The sequence below is a fragment of the Anas acuta genome, chromosome 2, assembly GCF_963932015.1.
Source record: "Anas acuta chromosome 2, bAnaAcu1.1, whole genome shotgun sequence".
Taxonomy (NCBI): Eukaryota; Metazoa; Chordata; class Aves; order Anseriformes; family Anatidae; genus Anas; species Anas acuta.
In genome coordinates, this window is record NC_088980.1 from 3997531 (window position 1) to 4013608 (window position 16078).

Consider the following 16078-nt stretch of genomic DNA (forward strand, 5'->3'; position numbering starts at 1 on the left):
AAATGACAAAGGACTTATAGGAGATCTATACAAATATGAAGAAATCTGCAGATATATGCAATTCCAGAAATGGTGTTAGATGCCTCTTTTGGAGTGGCTTAGGAGAACCCTGAATCTCTTCTGACTATACAGAACCCTTATGTTTAACACCACTGGGAAATAATGAATGATAAATGGGATATGAAATAGCACTTCAATCTCATCAAGAAAAATGCTTCTGCCATGTCCATAATTCCTGCTCTCTTGGGCCCTGAGAATAGCTTGGTTTAATATTTACTGTGGCAAAATCCAGATTTGGTGTCTAGGTTCTATGAACCCTGACATTTAAAAATTGCTATAATTTTTTGCCTTTTTCTTCTTCCCTCACTCCCTCCTACCCCTAAAGAAGCAGACTGTAGGAAAGACTTTACTCTTTACCCACTGCACCCATAAATAAAGCTAGTTTTGAGACAAATTTATGCAAAAGAGCCAGAAAGACCTTGCAAAGGAAATCCCCTTGCAAATGAAATCCCTTGTCACTGCTTGAAATTCCCACCTGAGAGAAGGGAGACTAAACTCCCTCTTGCAGAGGACCCAGGAAATGCCACCCTGCCAGACCCACTGGAAACGCTGCTCCTTTGAAAACCTGTTGCCACCGGCTGCAAGCACAGGCTGATGATAAACAGAAGGAGAGGTGAATTCAGCATCTCTTCTCGAACGGGGAGCATCTGCCTCCAAATACACCCTCAAAGACCAGCTGGTGCTCCAGCCCCCTACAGTTTTGCAGATGCCAGGTTCACGGAGGTGGGTCCAAAATCCCAGGGGAATCTCAAGCCTGGCCCTGCGGGGCAGGAAGGTGCGGGAGGAAAAGTTGCAATTGTCGGGATCCCCAGGAGGGACCCGGGGGTCGGGGAAAGGAGGTGCAAGGAGCTCCGGGGCGGGTCTTGGGCAGGTGGGGGCGGGCTGAGCATCGGCTTTTGGTAGCCTCACAGGAGGCAGAGGGAGCGGGGAGGACCCGGAGGATGCTGCAGAGGATGCGAAGTTTGTGCTGGCTGCTGCTCCCCCTGGTGAGTGTCCGGCGGCGGCCCCGGGGGAAGGGGTCCCCTGGGCACCTCTGCCTTGCTCTGGGTGCCGGGGGTGGTCCGGGGAAACCGCACATCATGCTGCCCACACAGCTGGCCACAGCTGGATGGCTCTGCCACTGCCCCGCAGGGTCCCGGGGAGGGTCGTCCACAGAGGCAGGGTAACTTTTGTCAGAAGAGGGAGCAGGCTGAAGGAAGGGAAAAAATGAAAAGAAAAAAAAAAATAAATAAAAAGAGGGCGGGGGGAAGGAAATAAAAATAGAAAACGTATTCCAGAGTTACAGATTTAACCCAGCTCTTTTCTTTAATTTTTCCAACCCTATGATGCTATTAATAAATCTCTTTCAGTTTCCATTCATTAGAACTGCAGTTTCCAGAGGACAGAAAAGCATCCCTAGATCAGAGTAGCTGTAGCATATCTTTAGAGGGACAGGAGGGGATAGCTTGCTTCTTGTCTTGTCCTGAGAAGGGTAACTTTGCTGAAGAGAGAGGCTAACTAGAAGGGAATACTTCCTCCTGATGGATTTGGGACATTTACTTCTGTGAGAGGGCACTGATGTTTTTACTGCTGAAGGCAGCTGCTTATAATGTCACCAAGCAGGAGCCTGAACCATCTTGTGTCTGCTGTGCACTGGAGGCAGCAGGTGAGACTGTAATGTTAAACATCAGGGAAGATGTATGGGCACAGAGATGCAATTCAAACATGTATATCTCTCCTGTGCCCAATGCCAACTGCTGGTTTTGCCTGCACTGATTAGCAAAAGCAGGTGTAGGTGTAAGTACATCCATATCTCCTCTTTCTCCTACATCTTTAGCCTCAAAGAATTGTTTGGGAACCTTCCTGGGTGTGATTCCTGGGGACTCATTAATTCTAACTTTAGCCATTTCACAGTTGAATGTTTAGTGTAGGCTAGGATTCAGACTCCCTCTGTACTCAATGTGGAGTCAGTTGCCTTCCCTGGAAGGATTTCCTCTTGTCCTGAGAAAGATAGATGGGGCAAATATTCCTATAAAGCCTGTTCTCTCCCATTGATGATATCAGCAGTCTAAAGGGTTACAGACTGGACTTGACCCTTTTCTTTAATAAGGTGAAAGACAGGAGGCAAATTCTCACACCAGCACCAGATGTGAATCTTTTGGAACACTGGATTTTCATTGTGTTTAAACAGCTTTATTTACATGTGTTAAGATATAGAATCTTGCTACACAAATCTTGTTACATACAGTTTTTATTCAGGGCAAACCAGTCAGCCTGCAGCGTTACACTTCTACAGGTAGAGTGACTTTGGCATTTGGACTAGCCCTTTTACACATATCAGATGCATAGCTTATTCTTTCAGATGTCTGCAGAGTGGAGCTAACCTGGAATGATGTATCATGCACATCTGTGGGCTGCCACACATTTTAACATTTTAGCATAGTGTAGCAGTCTGTGCCCATAATAAATTACTTATCAGATGGGATGAGAGCAGAGGAATTCCTGTTTGGAAAACTGCATGCTCCAAGTAGCTTTTGGCATCAAACTATTGTTTACATATGAACACCAACTGCATTTCTGGTAAGTGTCAGTGATCTAAATCTCATTGTTTTTCAAGTCTCAGACTTGGTCTGCTGGGAAGGTTTGGACTCTAAGTCAGACAGCCAGGAAAAGCCAGAGACCCACTGGATGTTTTGAGTAAACGGTATTTTCACATGTCAAAGGGTCATATCAGAGAAAAAAAAATCTAGTGCAGATTCTCCAAATATTTCTTCATTCAGATAAGAAAATAAACCAGAAAGATAATCCTGAAATAATCCTGAAAACTTCCTCTATGAGCTAGGTACTTCTACCTCCTGTCAGCTCCCCAGAGAGCTGTATGATGCAGGATGTACTTTCTGCATTGGAGAATAGAGTCCTTGGCATTAAAAATTACCATTTGCTTGTAAGTGACAAGCAACTGAGAGCAGTGGGTGCTGAAATGCATAAAAAGGACTTTTCCTGTCTTAAAGAGCTCAGTCTCAGGAAACAGTGGATGGGGAGCTGAAAAGACTCTGTATTTGTCATCCTTCCTGCTGAACTAAAGTGCTTTCATCTCCAAACACTTAAAAGCTTTTCACATTTCTGGAGAAGGGCTTCCGCCTTGTTTGAAGAATGGAGGTGAGAGGGAGCATAGATGGGTTATCATATGGATCTACATCCATAGCAAGCAGGCACATGGATTCAAGTCCATAGCAAGGTGCTGAGTTCCCAGTAAAAGAGATTTGGGCTGGCTTAAATTCCAGATAGAGCCACTACTCAATCTTCATTTAAGGGATATATGTGCTTCTTCTAGGGATTCAGTGTCTGCATACCTTAGGTTCCCCTCCACAGGCAAGTGGAGGTGTGGAAGGATCCGTCTGCTCAGGCATTTTGTTCTCCTGGAGTGAGTTAATGGAGGGAGACAGGCTCCTGTATAATGAGTCACTGTGTCCTCAAACGGGTGTCTGAGAGAGGTGGGAGGAATCCTCCCCTGGAACTGCCTGTCTGCCTTCATTGATTATTAAGGGAGGCTTGATGGAGGAGTTTAGATTAATCATCTAAAATTATCTGTCTAAAATTAGGAATCTTGTATAAAGTTACTAGTTTAGACTCCTTTAATACTACTAGGAAAGGGTAGGAACACTCCAAGAACAATGGCTATGGCTTTGGTTGAGTGAGCTTGCTGATGGTCTCTGACATCTGTTTCATTTTTTTGGAACTTGATGACACGAACCCCAGCCTTAGGCAAACATTCTACACATATGGAAATGGAGAAATTTCACCTTAATATGGGCACTTGAGATAGCAAAAAGAAGGATCCTTGGCTATTAGGGTGCTTTTATTCTGTAAATATTAGTGGCATTATTAGTTAAGAAATTAAATGGTCTAACAAGCTTATAGAGCTAATGCATTCATTTTAATTTTCTTCAAGATAATATTACTTACATTGGGTTTGTAAACAAAATAAATTAGTATGTCTGAATTGTCACATAGAGAATTATCTATGAGTAAATACATACACTGATATACACAGATATGTATGTGCAGCTAGTACTGCTCTGTATGAAGCTATGTGGTTAAATACAGTCAGATAAATACAATCCAATACACAGAGGAGCATTCAAACATTACTCCAATTTCTTAAAAACAATCTTGAAAAGATATTCCTCTAAATGACTGTAAGGCAATCAGTATCTCATCTTTTCTTGTTCCATAGGTAATAGAGTTAGAAAGAGGAAACAAACACTGAAAATGTCCTCTAGGTAGTCATTTTCAGCCAAAAAGACTCCTGGAATAATCTATTTAAACTGGCTGAAGAGAAAGATTGGAAATAGGCCTTTACCTTTGGGGTTAAAAGCTTTGGGGATCGAGACTGTCAGAACTTTCAAGTTAAGGGCAGGATTTTTTATGATAACTAAATACGATGGAGTCATGACACTGCTGTGGTGACCTCATGCTTTACAGTCAGTCAGAATCAGGAGTGGTAAACATGGCTTGGATACGGCAGTTAAAAAAAAAAAAAAAAAGGTGGATACTCACTGTTTTTTCCAAGCACATTTAAGCATTGGGCTTTTTTGCTGTGTAAGAAATTTTGGCTATTTTTTAATAGTTTCTTCAAGTTTTCTGACAGAATGGAATACTGCCTATATTGTATTATAATACTGTATAATTGATTATAGGTCACAATGAATAGGAATGTCCTTACTTCAGTGATTGTGAATGTAGTTAAACTGACATGGCTTAAACATGAGCTTATGAAGCTCAAGGTTTTTCTTAGCTCTTTTCAAATGGGAAAATTGTCCCTGACTTGGATGACTTATGGTTCCTAATTTTAAAACTTTCTGATTAGTATTTGGCTTTTTGAGAAAGGAGTGAAACAGGTGGACAAGGACAAGTGTTATGGAAGATTTTCATAAGATATGTTCAACAGATAAAGCTCATGAAAATGGCTGGGGATTTGTTGGACTTCAGTGAACAGACATGTATTCAGATTTTTTTATGTTGGACATAAAAAATGTTCAACATTTTCATGTTGAACACATCACTTTCATGTGTTCATCAACATTTCAACTTAAAAAAAAAAAAAAAAAAGCATGCGCTTTAGAGCATTTTCTTCTTTGGACTGTGTCTTTGGTAAAACCAGCCAGCTTATGAATGAATGAACACACCACTGCACAGTTAAAAAAGGTCAGGGAATGCATGATTTTCACACGTCTTTGCTGTGCTCTTCTGTACTTCAAATAGCAAGTGAGTTTTAATCTTCCCAGTTGAGAGTCTATATGACATGAGTGGCAGACAACTCTTGTTTGAATATGGAGAAGAAACTATTTGGGCATCAAAGTCATAACAGAAAAAGCTGAACAGGAGAAGCCCAGACATGGCGAGCAGGGAGTACAGAGATGACTTCAGAGGAGATGAGATCTGAGAGATGAATTCAAACTGTGGAGACGGAAAAAAAATAGTGATGAATATTATGAATATTCTTAGTAAATGATTTATGCACTAGATGCAGAACTTGTTAGTGTGGGTTTAGGCTTCCACTGCATTGGAAACTTAACCAGATCACTGGAAATACTCTTCAAGTTCTTGAAATGTTCCTATCTTTCCAATTCTTCATTCAGCTACTTCTTCCATTTGTATTACTTTTCAAAATGACTAAGAGTTACCAATTCATTCCTGTTTTTTTTTTATCCCACTGAATTTCTTTTACAAAAGTATGAATTTCTTTTACAAAAGTATGAATTTCTTTTTCAAAAGATGTCCAACTCTGAAGCACTTCCCTTGTTTTCAGAGAGCATAGAAAATGTCCCTTCTTTTTCCCAAGTGTGCTAATAGACTTTTTAATGAGTGAAGATCTGTCCTTTATGTGATGTCTAAATTACAGTTTTTCTATCAGAACAGTCTGAGGGCACCATCTCTTTACAGGCTCTCACAAACAATTGCTTTTAACTAATCTGCACTAAGTATGGCATTAGGATGTTGCTAAAAATACTTACTTCCCTGAGCTTACTAAATCTGGCCTTGTCCAACACAAGAAAATTAAAGCCTGAAGTGTCATTAGCTTGAATTTTTGGTTTGGGCAAACAAATGAAAATACAGAGGAAATAGAAAACAAGGTTATGCTTCTTACCATCAGTAAGTGTACGGCTCAAGGTTTCAATGCAGTATCCTTATGGATGTTAATAAAATTAAGTTCAAAAGTAAGTACAAATCTAACATCTGGCTCTATAAGCTGTCTCAGGGTTTTAGCATGCCCGCTTCTGTCATATACAACTTTTTAATGTTCACTTATGATTGCTTTTTTCCAGGCAATATTGTTTCAGTTGTTAGGACTTAGATTTAAGACACCACTGTGAATTTTGGTTGGTCACTAAAGTTTGAGACTGCAAAAAGATCTCAGTGTAGCTCAGCAATGCAAAGCCTCATTCCTTGAGTGCTGTCCACAATACTGCATGAAACCCTAAGCTTTCTGTATAATTCTCAGGGTGAAGGCACCCTGTAATGTGGTTTTCAGTAAGGTCAATACCATGTTACTGCCTTGCCAGTAGGAAATGTTGATTCAAGAAGCAGCATTTTGAATTAGCCTCTGAATTATGACCACAGCAGTGAAGACTGTGTCAGATTGGGCATCCTTACTTTGGTTCCTAAATTACCCCTTTTTAAGGTGAACAAGAGCTGCTCTTTTCCTACAAGAGCTCAGTGATTACATCAGATGCCTCTCACATTGCCATACTGTGTCCCCGACCTGGTGAAGCAAGTTAGAGCAACAACAGGCACTTTTCTCTCAAGGCACTGTGAGAATAATAAGAAAAAATAAGCAAATAAGTAAATAAGAAAAATAAGTAAACCTTAGCCAATGAATCACAAATAATGTTCTGCCCAGAAGGCTTTCCTTTAACTGTAAAATGGCTTAATGGTTGTCTTTTTCTTAAAGCCAGAGGAAAACCAACAAATTGAAGCATCATCACTGTTCTAAATTTCTTGTATATGTGTCATTTTTTCCTTATATATTTATTTATTTTACAGTGGGATTACTTCCAATAAGCTACAATATTGTCTGTTAACAAAACCAGCCTCATTTTTGATTCTTACAGTGTAGGCTCTAGGTTACCTCTGTAATTACACTTGATCTTGATTTTCTAACTGTCAGAAATATTTAATCTGTTCTCTGGCCTATAACAAAAGTTCTGGTTTCTAATGGCTACAGTCACTGGCACACCAAATCCAGTACCCCAAAATCAAATCAAATTTATATATACTTATTAATTGCTAAGCTATCAACAGTAGTGGCATTGTGTACAATCTCACTATTGGTGAGTATCAGCAACAGTTGTTATAGAGAAAATCCTAAAATCATGTTTTCTGATGATTAATCATTGCTGTTGGAGGCATAGAGCTGGACTACACGGACAAAGGATCTGATCTGTTATGGCAGTTCCTCTATCTTGTGGAAAATCAACGCACACCTTCCCTGTGGGTAGAGTATGGGCTTCCCAGCCAATGCAAATGAATTGCCCTCCACTGGTTTCAGTGCAGTTCTGGGTTATAGTGACTGATAGTCTGGTTCAACAGGTGTGGATTTATCAAAGGAGGGAAAAGACACACATACTGCCTCTTTGACAATGCATCTAGCAGAGTACAGTTGCTTAGTCCCTCATATGTGTTACACCTGCAACTGCTGCATGCACTGCTTAAGTTTGCCTTTGGAAAAATATATTGCTTCCTCTTTTGAAACCTTTCAATTACGTGTCTGCTTTTCATTCCTGGCACCTCTGGCATGAAGAGGAACCTTAAGTTAACCCATGTATCCCAAACGCTTTTTCTCAAAGGCATTTCAAATCTGTTTTAATGGTTTTGAATTCATTTTGGTCTCTGACTGGTCAGTGCTTTCAAGCATTTTGCCAAAGGACTCAAAATAAATGGTAATTGTATAAATCATGTTGAGTTGTTGTGACTTTTAAACACCAAACCTAAGAATATTCCATATACAAAGTTTCTCATCAACATCGACAGAGTCCAGGAATTCTAGAAAACAAAACAAACAAAAAAAGACTTGTTTCCTGTCCAGTTGAATCCATCCTTATAAGTAGAAATAACGAGGGACTTTTTGTTAACAATCAGTTTGCTACTACTACTCAAATTATTTGCTTGTTATGTAGGAAAACCAAAATGTATTTTAAAAGATAAGCAATAAATGTGGCTCACACTAAAACCTGAAAAATTACATTTCAGAGTAGAGTTACTACAGATGAACAGCACGAGATATTTTAAGAATCCTTCATGCTGGTTTATAAACTGTATTTAAAATTGCCCACTGGAGAGATAAAATGCATGAAAAAAAATCCATGTCTTAATTTTCTTTTCATGCAGTGTCCTTAATCCTCTTTCTGTTCTAATATTAGGATGTATGAACTATGTCTAGGGCTTCATAATTATATGCATTTTGTCCATGCAACTTTAAAATGCAAATACAGGTAAAAATTTTGAAGTTTTTGAAGGTAAAGTTTTTTTGTTTGTTTTGTTTGCTTTTTGTCCCCCACCCCACACCCCCTGGCAGATATTATTATAAAAATGTAATAGTCTACAAAACTTCCAGTCACTTTCAGTTGATGCTAAAAGAAGTCCTGGCTGCACTGCTCACTAAACATTCTGAAGGCCAATAAATCAACTTCCAGTGACTGAAAAGGCAATATAGCAGTGATGTTTTCATCTGCACTGTGTTTTCAAAGTCATTAGAGGTTTAGAATGGCCTACAGTCTCCCTCAGAAATATCTCAGAAAGCCTTCAATCCATCACCACAATTAAAATCACTATCCCCAGAGCCTCTGGCTTTGCTTTGAATAGTATATCTTGCAAAGGAGCAAACCCTTTGCTCTCTTCCATGTAAGACTCCATGTCTTGAAAATCCCACTATAGCCAGAGGAGGCTTTGGTGCTCTATTCAGTGGTCTGAACATAGTTTAGTTACTTTCTAGACTCTCTTAGCTCTAATGACTGAGGGGATTAATTCTGTTGCTTGAATATGTGTGTGTGAAACTATTTAAAACAACCCATAGAGTTTGAAACTTTGTCATGGGGCTGGCAAAATTAATATCAAACCTACACAAGAGGTCTGGGATACCCTATATGAACACAAATGTCATTAACCATCCCAGGGTGAGTGGAACATCTTTTAAATTTCTATTGACTGCAAAAGAAACTCAGATAACAAGGTCTCATGTAGACACTGACATTGTAGATAATATCTCAGAATTTAATTGTCCCTAAAGAAGCACCTGCTATCATTTTCAGAATGTTGAGGCTGTTAAGAATATCTTCATAATGACAACAAATATGACTGAAGGATCCTGAAACTTTCCAGAGTGTGAGATGGAGGCCAAGTAAAATACATGATAATACCTCAATGACATTAATTATTTGTATTTAAGAAGCTGTATCTAGACCCTAGTAAACAACACTGGTGATGTTTAGAAGTCCATTTAACTGGTTAAATGTAGTTATCTTCATCTGAGAAATAAAAATAATTCCATAAGCTCCAAAAGTGAATCATGCATATATATTTTTTTTTAATTTCTTCCTTTGGTGAAATGGAAACAATGTCTCTGTGTACCAACTCTGCATCTTCAGAAAGTAAAGTGATAAAGTTATGTAATCACTTAGAATGAACTATGATCATGGCTACAATTTTATTAATTTCTCTAAATTCTTGGACTTTAATATTATTTTTTTAAGTCTGAATGGACAGACATCTTCTGCTCCTTTCTATGGCTTCTTTCTTTTCTTCCTTTTTAATTATACCAACTGCATTCAGAAGGGAAGAGCTTAGACCATGTCTGTCAGTAGAGTGATTTGTATAGCACTGTCATCCCAAAGTCTTGGAGAAAACGGGGAACCAATTCTGTCAGTCTCAGCATCAAAGAAAAGTGGGTACCTGCTCCTGAAGAATAAAAAAGACACTGCCATGTTTTGAGCTAACTCCTCCAATAATATATCCCAAGACTCAAAACTCCCAATAACTCAAAAATAACTCCCAAGAGTTATTAGGAATCTTTTTCCAAGACATAGTTCTGAACAATCAAAATAATTAACTAAGAAATTATCTATTTATGTTTAAAGAAAATTACTTATTTTTGATTTATGGAGAAGAAGCATGCATATGGTCAGAAGGTATGTATGTTTGGGGAACCCTGATTCAAATAGCTCATGATCTTATTATCCAGTATTGGCCATTTGACAAAGAGGTGGAAATCCAAAGATTGTGAAATTCCAAAGACTGCAAAATCCACTTAAGTTTTGTGAAAATTATAGGCATAAAAAGGAGTTGGTAAAAAAAAAAAAAGATAATAATCCATCTTAGAAAAAAGGTGCTACTCATAGGGTGGACAGAAAAAAAAAAATGTATATGCATACGCACACATGTATATAAATTGATACATGTACAAGATCACAGCCTCTTTTCCCTTTGTCTATCCTTCTGCTATTTACATTTCCTATTTGCAGTTAAAAAAAAAAAAAAAAAGGCTCTGTTCACTTTGGTAATCACAGAACTTCTTGGTTATGTTTTCTTTGTCTCACTGAGGTTGCGGGAATACATCCAGAATGCAAGATATTCCAGCAAGTCGTGAAAGAGGAGGCACTCTGCCTAGAAAAGAATGAATCTGTTTCATCTGATTTTAAAGGTAACGGTCTTGATTGACAAGTTCTGATATTAGTATCTCTTGTATCACTTCAGGTGTGTGATGTGAAGATACCAGTTACTGAATCAAATTTGATTCCACAACCCTATTTTATTTGGCTTGAAGTGCTTCTCCTCCTATTGGATGCAGCTTTACCTCATCTGATTTTAGATGTCTGTAAATGCTCAATGTCTAAGTCAGGATGTGTCTTCTTAGATTCCCTTAAAGTAAATGGAGAAAGGTGGGTGTCCTTAGAAAAATTTTCATCGCCTTTGCCTTAGAAGCTTACTTTAGGATGAGATGAATCATTCTCTGAAATCACATTTCTCTTTACTAACTATGGAATGAGGCTAAGATGATTAGTTCAGACTCTGAAAACTTTAAATGTCTATTTCAGGCAAGAAAATCATATTTGGATATATTTTTTTAAGTCATTAAAGTATTTTATATGTAATTATATCCAAAACCCCAAAGAAGCTTCTACAGAATACAGAAAAAAAAAATGCAGAAATTTTATTATGTTGAAAATCATTCCAATTTGGTGAAAAAGTTATTTTCCAGAAGAAATGAGAAGAAAAAAAATAATCCCAACGTCTTCAAAACATCTCATTTCTACATATTTGGAGTTTTTCTGTTTGTTTGTTTTAAATTGCTTATTGCAATAGTGTTTTGAAATCTATTATATGTCCAAATATAAATTTTGTAAGTTAAAATGAACATTACAGCATTTCTGTAACATATTTTTAAAATGCTGTAGAAGGGAATCTCTTTACTCTGGTTCCAGCATTCTAGAGGCCTGCTTTTAATCGGTTCAAATTGAAATATCAAATGTCCAAACTCTTTCAAAAACTCAATCCCATTTTTTATGGTCAACTTTGGTTAAAAAAAGATTGAAACTGCCTTTCAGTTATCATAAATTATCAGATGGACATTTTCTAGAGATGAGTTATGAGACAAAGGTGCTTCATGCACTTGGTATGAATGGAAGTATTGCAACCACCTGGAAACCTGCCTTTAGAAGCCTACAGAAGTTTATAAACTAAATCTCAGGATATGTCCTTTATCTTATGTATTTTTCTGACGCCTGTCCAGTCACTCTGGTATCTGGCATTGTTCTTGTCCGTTCTATTTCAGTGTTATTTTTTCCTCACCCCTCCACCTTCTTTAATCAACTCCAAAATACCTCCTGGATACATTTTACACTTGGAACACCCACTAACACTCTGCAAAAATTCTGGCAACAATCAAGCTTTGTCCATCATGATTTATTACAAGCATTTTGTCTTTGAAAAGTACAGTATGACATTCCAGATATTTTTCTCTTTACCAGGAAAACAATATATGATTTTGGAATCCTCTTTGTAGCAAAGGCCATGCAAATAAATAAATAAATAAAATCCTGAAACTTCTGTTAAACTATTTAAAAATCTTGAACCTTGTCAACTGTGATTTTCTCAATGATCCCCTTTCCACCTTTTGTTCTATACAGAGGGAAAGAGTTTAATGAAAATCTGTTCTGGTATTTGCAGCCTTTCTCAGTATATTCAAAAATGAAACATTAGATCTGGAAAAACAATTCATCTAGGGTTTTTTAAAAACCCTAGTTTATGTTATCTAGAGTGTTGTAAAACTTGTCTCAGGTTGATAAGAGTCTCTGGATGTTTTTCAGTTTTCAGGAATTGCATATGAGACAAAATTAAAGACCACAATTTGTACAGTTGCTTCCCATCACTCTCAGAGAATCAGAGGCAGAATTATTCTGTGTTGCAGAGTTTTAATCTAAAGTCATTAGTCATTATCCTCACTGTATGGAGTGGTGTCTAATGAGTGTCCTTAGTGAGTCAAGGGTGCAATTCCTCACTTCTTGAAGTTCATGTGTAAAATAGGTCAATTGAATCAAGCTCTAAAAATGCTTATTTTTCTCCTTTCAAAACAAAACAAAACAAAACACAACAACAACAACAAATTAAAGAGTTTTGGGTGTCTGAAGCAGACTTAAATATCTATGATGTCAACATTACTTCATAGGATTCCTACTGCACTTGTCTTTATGGAGTCTCAGATGATTTAGCCATTTGTTAGTGTCTTGAAAACCTCAGCATGTGAAATGTTCTTGCTGACTTTGCACTCAGTGCTTTCTCAATCAACTATAGAAGTTATTGGAAATGAAGTCCACCCACTCTGGAAGATAAAACATCCATGTCCCACTCCCAGATAAGTTCACCTAATTCTGTTATTTAACCCCATAGGTTAAATTTTTAGACTCAGTTCCTTAGAAGTCTTTTAGTGTTTCTTAGAGGAACTCTTTAAGTCTCTTAAAATGTGTGGGGTTCCAAGTCTATGTGGACCTCCCATTACCTAACTATTCATTTGAAAATCAGCAGCCTAGTTTAGTCTATAATCATCAGAGATACCTAGGTACATGCACTGAATGATTCATCCGGTCCTCAAAAAGGAGACACCGATATATGGGATGAATCATCCACTAGAAGTCCCTGTCTCTTTCTGCTGATTACAGGGGGAACATAGCTAAGTTTAGCTAACATATTTCAGACAATTAAAATTAGAGATAATGAATCAGTCTATTTTCCCATCTGGCAAATTGGGGATACCAGGAATTTCATCCTTCTGAAGGTGATGTGAGGATAATCCTGTGGAAGATTCTCAGGACTATTCTTTCAGAAGCCAGAGAGTAACTTTGCTTGGCTACAGGCAAGTAATATTGCTTCCACATTTCAGCTCTTGACAATTTTAGATTCGCCTTGTCATCAGTCACAGAGGAAACAGAAAAGAATCGGTGAAGGAAAATAACACCTCCCAAATGAAACTCATGCACTGTTTTATATCTGCCTTATGACTACCTAGAGATTAGTTTCTGTTACAGCATGGTGCTTTTTTATTGGTTCAGGCACCTTTACATGCTGATAATTTTTCTGTGCTTCACCCACACCTGCCTGACAACTGACACAGCATGACTGCAGCTTGAGTGTCAATGTGATGCATCAGTGACAAAGGTGTGATTGACTATAACTTCTGAAAACACTTTTTATTGGATGCATAGTTAATTAACTGCCCTGTATCTTCAGCAAACAACCTCTGGTTTAAGGAACCTCATAACTGCCAACCATCCAGATCTGTTCCCAATTATGATTATTTCAGAAGATTCTGGGAGAATTTCTTCTGCTTCAGGATGAATCTAATCCCTGAATTCACTGCCAAATTTTGTTAAATGTCTAAGACAAGGATTTCAACCCCTATGTGTATATATATATATATTTATTTATTTATTTATTTATTTATTTTCTTTAAGTCAAATGAAACTGATAGACTTTAAGAATGAAGTCAGGAAGCTGAGTTTTTAAGTTGGATGATTTTCATCTGACTGAAAGCGTTAATAAAAAAATCTCAAGAGCTTATAATTATTCCATATTTTCATTTTGTTGACTTTTGACAATAAAAAGAGCTGTAGCTGATTAGACTTTCAGAGTGTGTCTGTTTGAATTTAATGTATTTTCTCTCAAAAGATAAAGTAGAAGTGTGTATGTGAGGGATGATACACTCAAGGAGTAGAAGAAAGCAACACAGTTATTCATTTGTAGAGCTTCATGGTCTGTTGTGACTCTTCTTCATGCACATGAATTAGTGAGAAAGCCATAGACAATCTCGTTATGGAAGATCAGCTGTGTGATGTTCTGTGTGTATTCCTTTATTTAGATTTCTTTAGAGATGGACTCAAAAAGTTATAGTAAATGGGGTCACATCAGGCCAGAGGCCTGATGATACTGGACTTGAAGGTTTATTAAGTAAGTTTGAAGATGACACTAAACAGGGAGGAGCTGTTGACTCTCTCAAGGGTAGTGAGGCCTGGAAGAGAGACCTAGACAAATTAGAGGGCTGGGCAATCACAAACAATATGAATTTTAACAAGAACAAGTGTCAGATTCTGCCCCTGGGAAAAGGGGCAGCCCTAGATGTATGTACAAACTGGGGGGTCAAAAGGATGGAGTACAGACCTACAGAATGGGATCTGGAGGTTCTGGTTGAAGACAAGTTGAATATGAGTCAACAATCTGTTCTGGCAGCCAAAAGGGCCAACTGTATCCTAGGGTGCATCAAGCATTGCTAGCCAGTTAAAGGAAATGATTGTCCCACTCTGCTCTGGTGCAGCCTCACCTCAACTGCTGTGTGCAGTTTAGGACACCTCAACATAAGAAGGACAGAAAAGAGAGCATACAAAGGAAGACCACGAAGACGGTGAAGGATCTAGAGGGGAAAACATAAGAGGAGTGGCTGAAGTCCCTTGATTTGTTCAGCCCAGAGCAGAGCAGGCTGAGGGGAGGCCTCATGGCGGCCTGCAGCTCCCTCACCAGGGGACTGGAGGGGCAGGCGCTGAGCTCTGCTCTCTGGGGACAGCGACAGGACCTGAGGAAATGACATGGAGCTGGGACAGTGGAGGGTTAGGGTGGGTATTGGGAAAAGGTACTTCACTGAGAGGGTGATTGGGCACTGGGAAAAGCTGCCCAGGGATTTAGTCAAGGCACCAAGCCTGCCAGAGTTCAAGAAGTGTTTGGACAATGCTCTCAGACAGACATATGGTTTGATTTTTGACTGGTTCTGTGTGGAGACAGAAATTGGACTAGATAATCCTGGTGGGTCCTTCCCATCTCAGGATATTCTGTGGTTCTATGATTCTTTTTTTTTTTTTTTTTTTCTTTCCAGGGTGCACCAGAGATTGGGATGGTCTTAGCTGTTGGCCCAGAGCTGCTTTTGGGGAAATGGTTAAAATTCCCTGTCCAAGATTTTTTGAAGAAATCACCAATATCCATGGCAAGACATTTTTCCTATTCATCTGATCCCTAGATATTTAGAAAAAAAAAATAATAGTTCAAGATCAAGTAACTTGCATATTTTCATGATCCACAAAGCTATCTTATGTGACCTGACACAGAGTAATTATGTAGATAAGCATATACATCTTGGCTTATGGTGAATACTTGACAATTTTTGGTGTGGTGTTATGCTGTACTGAATTGTCTAACTTCCTTTGTTGTCTAAAATATATAGGTAATTACACTAGGTTGCTGAGGTTATAATGGAGTATATTATAGAATCACTGACTTATGAAGTCATGAATAATTGATGTTAGAAAGGACTTCTTGAGGTCCTCTAGTCTAATCTTCCAGTCAGAGCAGGACCAAATTCAAAAAATCAAATCTAACTTCAAAGCTAAGTCAGGTGGCTGAGGACTTTGTCCCTAACAGATTATGTTGTAAGTACAGGATAGATTGCATAATTTGGTTTCCTCTGTGTGAAGATTGAACTTGCAGAAAAAATGAATGGGAA

The 16078-nt window shown here is 38.3% G+C and overlaps 1 protein-coding gene across 1 annotated transcript in view; it reads left to right on the forward strand.

Moving 5' to 3' along the window:
- The first annotated feature begins 949 nt into the window (after window positions 1-949).
- LOC137852043 (vasoactive intestinal polypeptide receptor 1-like) overlaps window positions 950-16078 on the forward strand; it is a 31575-nt gene continuing 16446 nt past the window's right edge. Inside the window, exons 1-3 of the mRNA XM_068673290.1 lie at window positions 950-1046; window positions 10639-10738; window positions 15455-15562. Coding sequence (XP_068529391.1) covers window positions 1002-1046; window positions 10639-10738; window positions 15455-15562 — 253 coding nt within the window. The 5' untranslated portion in view covers window positions 950-1001. The remainder of the gene's footprint in view (window positions 1047-10638; window positions 10739-15454; window positions 15563-16078) is intronic.